Source organism: Centruroides sculpturatus, unplaced genomic scaffold (genome assembly GCF_000671375.1).
Source record: "Centruroides sculpturatus isolate CEXI.00-Female unplaced genomic scaffold, Cexi_2.0 scaffold749, whole genome shotgun sequence".
NCBI lineage: Eukaryota > Metazoa > Arthropoda > Arachnida > Scorpiones > Buthidae > Centruroides > Centruroides sculpturatus.
In genome coordinates, this window is record NW_019385022.1 from 278,712 (window position 1) to 284,495 (window position 5,784).

General features: G+C 31.0%; 1 protein-coding gene across 1 annotated transcript in view; it reads right to left on the reverse strand.

Moving 5' to 3' along the window:
• The window catches only part of LOC111633554 (phenylalanine dehydrogenase-like), a 76,931-nt gene that overhangs the window by 37,680 nt on the left and 33,467 nt on the right, over window positions 1-5,784 (reverse strand). The window contains exons 2-3 of the mRNA XM_023378143.1: window positions 5,223-5,329; window positions 2,853-2,991 (exon numbers count right to left, since the gene is read on the reverse strand). Coding sequence (XP_023233911.1) covers window positions 2,853-2,991; window positions 5,223-5,329 — 246 coding nt within the window. The remainder of the gene's footprint in view (window positions 1-2,852; window positions 2,992-5,222; window positions 5,330-5,784) is intronic.

Genomic DNA, 5,784 nt, shown 5'->3' on the forward strand with positions numbered 1-5,784 from the left:
AGCCGGTTTGGATACCATTTTAAGACCGTTATTCTGACATTCTCCCACTTCTTCAAAGGATCTTTAATAGCAGATATTGGCATTAATCCTCTTTTTCAGAAGAAAATATATCTCACCGAGATTCTTGGTGTTCTTCATTCAAGAGTTCTTGGCATTCTTCTGTCATCAGATCCGTTTCAGATTCTGTTATGAACTCTTCTTTATTTCCCAGATGTGATTTTTGTTACTCCTTTAGCTGCTTGAATCTTCTTGATTATACTGTGTCTTTCTTAGATAAGATTGAACTGCAGCCTATTGTAGACCTGTTCAAGCCATACTGCCCAGCAACATCTGACATCTTCTGCCCACTCTCTACCTTTGCTATTATACTCTAACTTTTCGAAAATAAAAACTGACACAAATCTTAATGAGTGCCAGCCTGACAGTCTCGCAAATATTATAAAAGAACTGTTTCTGTCAGAAAAATAAAAAGCTGGAATTACAAGGGAGAGTTTCAAAGTTCTTATTAATACTATCCGATCAGTATATATTGGGTTGAGTGTCAATGTTGATGTCTCCCACTCTTTGAAAAGTTTCGAATTGCTGCTTAAAGACGAGGGAAGACCATTCAATATTCATTATTTTACATCGCTTCTTCTTGTGTTTGTTCTGTGAGGTGTTCGTTGTCCAAACATAAAAATCATCCGTGAAAATGTTATTGTTGTTTTTCGATTTGTTCGTTAACCAATCACCCACTGTAGTTGAAATCAGGCCCAAGAAAAGAAAATTTTTATTTCAGAAAGCATTTCACAGAAAGAACATTCAATGTTATTCAGTATAACAATTCTTTTCTCTTTTAAAGTAATTGTATATCTATTTAGACAAAGCTGAATAATTAATGATTTAATTATTATTATATATTTATATTAGATAATAGATAAACAAATGGGTACCAAGGGATTTTCTTCAATGTTTTGAAATTGTATTCTTTCTTTCACAACTAAATCATCCTGTAGATAATATACGTCTCTTAATCTTTGTTCACAGATTGTAAGGAAAAATTTTTATTAGGAAATTCCAAACAGCTGGCAAAGGATAATTCAAGATTGTTTAACAATTTTGGTGGATCATATCTAAAAAACATTAAAACTATGATAAAGTAAATTCAGATGAATCTGTCTATCTTGAATATCATGGAAATGAGGAAAAAATTCAAAATAGACAAATTTTAATATATAGAGATTCCTAGTAAATAGTAATAAGTTTGATTGGCGGTATGGTATTTTATTAATACAATAACAAGTACAGTACACACCTGTATTAGGTACAAATAAAACATTTTTGACATACATTAACAGTTTGTCAATAATAACGATCCACGAAAAAACCTTTTTTTACGAGGGTTATTTTCACTAAAGTACTTTCGACCTTCACCGAGGTCTGCTTCAGGTGGTGACTGTCAACCCGACCGTTGTGACGATGTTGCCAACGATGTAAATAAATAAACGTGCGCGTCGGGTTTCANTTTAAGTTATTTTATATTATAAACGTATAAATTGATTCAATAACTGAAATTACAATGAGCGCTTTTCTTCAGAATGAAAGAATGACTGAGGTGATTAAAGAATCCGCCTACCACTTTGGGCGACTTATAATAGGATCTAATTCGAGCAAGCAATCCAAATAATTTTTCATAGACAATCTGTCCAAAATGTCAGGTCCTATCCCTCACCACCTGGTCTTCTCTATTATGAGTTTGACCAAATCCATGAGAGACAGTAAAAAGCCTTCTTAGCACCCATAGGGCAGAAAAAAGAGAAAATAGAAAACAATGAAAGCAGAATATCTTAACTAAATTTTGATATTCTATTGTCTTTTTTCTTCAGAATGAAAAAACCGTCACAAGTTAATAAAACTGGAATTACACATTTGGGATGTATACATGCCATGTTGTTATTAGCCAAATTTGAATAATAATTGACATTAGCAAATCTCTTAATATTAAAAACTAAATATCAACATTCCAGTAAATAAAAAAAATACTTAAATTTCTATACTGTACTAAAGTATAATGACTTGAATAACTGATGATTTGACCAACAACTTCATGAAAATTTTCTGTACTTTTGAATCTAAATAATTTAATAATAAAATCTTATAGAAATGATGGAGTATTTTAATACTGCTGAAATATTAATTGTATCTTGTTGTGTTTAATTTAAACATAATTTCTTGATTTAAACTTCATTAAATAGTTTTAACTCAAAATTTATAAATTTGCAATAAAATAATTCCAAGTTTCAAGAAAATAAAGATAGTTTAACTTTTTAAGCGTTGATCTGTAAATAAATTATTTCATCTAGCAATTTATCCAATGCCTGATGTCCATCCAGAAATAGTTCACTTATATTTAGAAATGATGGAATGGTATATTTAAAGTTTCTGAGTATAATTAGAAAAATTACAATTATAAATTTTCAAAAGAAATAAACAGCATCGAAACTATTATCTTCTGAAAACTAGCCAGACTAGATAACAAATATTTAAATAATCATTAATTTATTGAATTTATTGTTTTACTCATTTTTGGGCTAAAATTGTGAGGGGGCCAAGGGGAAGAGATTTCAAAAAACAATATAATAATTATATGAAATATATCGTTATCGTCTCCATGCTGTCTGGACTGCCTAGCGGTAACAATTGTCATGTGGGAGCAGTTGAGTGGGAGCCTTATTACAAACAACACAACCCGTTTATTAGACAATTAACTTAAAAAAAGTTCTATAATCACAAATGGTTGAAGTCCTTGTATACTTTGGTGTGTAGTCTTCAAAAAAGAAGAGAAAAGTCTGGAAATGAAGGAATTTGCTAACCAGATGGTCCAGTTGTTGAACAGGAAACGATGTCTGGTGAATGCAAATCGGAATTTCCGAAGTTTCTCTCAGCGAAGGTCTATAACTTTTGGAGGATACATCAGCAAAGGATGAAGGTGGAACCTTGCGAAAAGCACCCCTGCGAGGGACATAGCCTCGCAGGACACCACGACAAAGAATGAAGTGTCCTTGTGGCCTGAGCTTAAATATCTTTTTGTCTTGCAAATCATCACTTATTGGTTATTAATCCCCTTTCTTGGTCCCAGATTGGTCTTTCTCTGTCACCAGGTGAAATTGGACCAGATCAGTTCCCGAGAAAGATGATTGTTTATTAATACAATTTGACACAGTCTTTCATTCAGTGTTGAACAAACCTTGCACCCCAACCAACACCTCCCTTTTTCGTCTTGTCTTATAAAAAATTTAATTTACTAATTTTTCTCTCATTTTACCATATGGTTTAAAATATTAAAATATTTTTTCCTTTTCTTTTATAATTTAGTTCTCTTAATTTTAATTAATCGCAAAGATCAATATTCATTTTTGTTTGGATTTTTGGTTAAAAGAATGTTTTTCATCCCAGCCCAAGGCCTCACAGAATGAACAAATAATCTTGAAGATTAAGGGTACATAGATATCATATAAAATCAATTAGTTGAAAAAATTTTCTATGAAACTTTTCTACAACACTTTGAAAACCCTCCTTTTTCTAAATTTTTATAGAAGAAACTCAAATGGTTTTAAGTGAGAGAGATCTGTTGTCTCATGACATTTCCTATTGTAAATATAATAAATAAAATACATAAATACAACATTTTATATTGTTATATTTATGGTTTCTGATATTTTGTTGAGATTTTGTAATATGACGATGATTTAAAACTCTTGATTGATTAACAAGAGATGCACACTGTAGACATAATATAATAACTTCTTTAATAGGCAATCTACAATGAGGCCAACTAGCATGGGCAAGGAATGGAGAATAATGCCCTGACTTATACTATCCATATGTTATGTGTGTAATGAACTAATGTTTGAACCCAGAATCAGCAGTGCTTGCAGACTATAAGGGGCACAAACTATAAAAAAGGGCATCATACTTATGCAAGAAACTTCAAACTATGATTCAACGTTGGATCAGCACTCCCACAAGGTGGTACTGATTGCAATCAGGACTAACTTGCCTTGAAAACAAGGAATGTTCCTTGTTTTCAAATCAAAGATTTAGTCAACATATGATGAAATTGCATGGGACAATGAACAAATATTACTCACTAGCTTCTTTTATATTTAGACAATAGGCTAGAAGTCATGAAATTACTGTTGTTTGTTGATAATGGAATTTGGGGTCTCCTTGGAGATTAGGAAAAGGGCAACACAGACAAAAAAAAGGGCATGTGCACCAATGTAGGGACATCCCTGCCCAGAGTAACTATTATTTGCGAGATGGCTATGCAGTATTTCACTTTTTTGCATAGCCATTTGACAAACAATAATTTAAAAGAAAGAAACAAATTTTAATATTAATTACATTTATTATAAAATTTCAAATTTCTAACTCTACATAATGTTGAATAAAAAAAATTAAAAGCAGCACAGGGCTACTTTAATAATAGAATTTCATTTATCATTTTACAAAAATGATAAATGAAATTCTATTATTAAAATATGATATATTTTTACAAAAGAAATAGATGTATTTTATAATTATAGTGGAACCCTGTTTATCTGGATTCTATTAATCCAGATTTCTGGATTATTAAACACAATCCCTGTCTCAGAAAGATAGATATAGAAAATATATAAATGCAAAAAATCAAAGAACTCCTAATTAGTCTACATTCTTGCCTGAGTGTAACAAGGATAGACTTGTTTCCAATGAATTGGCATATGATGTTCACTGTTATGCCAAGGGAGTGTTCTTTGAATTTATTTAGCATTTTGTTGAACCTTTTCTAATCTTTTAAGATTTTCAACTTTACTTTCCTGTTAAATAAAAATGCTGTTCTTCTGATGGTAGTCAGTGTGTTAATTAATAAGTTTATTGTTTGTAACCTTGCAAGTTATTATTCACTTAACACCCTAAAGCCTCTATTGTTTCGCTAAGTTTCACTCATCTCAAACCTTTATGAAATAAAGTAAATGCCATGAAAATGACATCTAAATAAAAGAAAGTGGTTATTATGTTGGAGGAGACTAAAGAAATATAAAATAAAAAGTTTATAAACTTTGTTATTTATGTTGTTAATGATTTTTCTGGATTATCCAATTTTTCGGTCATCTGAGTCAGACCCAGTCCCTATTTGAGCCAGATAACCAGATAAATAGAGTTCCAAGGTAATTCTTGTAAGATGTTTATTTGCTTACCATATGCCAGACATTGCTGCTTTTATTCCCATTCGAACAGATAACCTTAATCCAGTCTGAAGATAATCTTCCATTGTTAGATATTCAGTCAACCGAATTCCACCACACTTAAAAATTAAAATTTTTCATTTATTGAAATTCTTAAGAAAATTTAAATTGGATGAAGTATTAAAATATATTAAAATATTAGAAAATTCATTTTAAAAAAATACTTTTAATTTCATTAAGAAAAAAGAAATATTTATTTCAGATTAGCTATAATAGCATAAAAAATATCATGAAGATTTAATAAATCATATATTGTAAACATCAACACACAAAAAACTATAATAATAATAATAATAATAATAATAATAATAATAACTCTCCCTCTCCCGTGGTCACCACCTGGTCGTGGTGGGAGAGCCCAGTAGTTTTACAGATCCATAGGGCAATGCAGGCTGGAGCACAAGCTCCTGGTAGGGACACCCATGCCAGTAAGGTCTATGGGGAGAAATGAAGCTAAGAGTGACCACACACCCACATTCTGTGGAGATAATCATTATGGTAGTAACCAGATCTA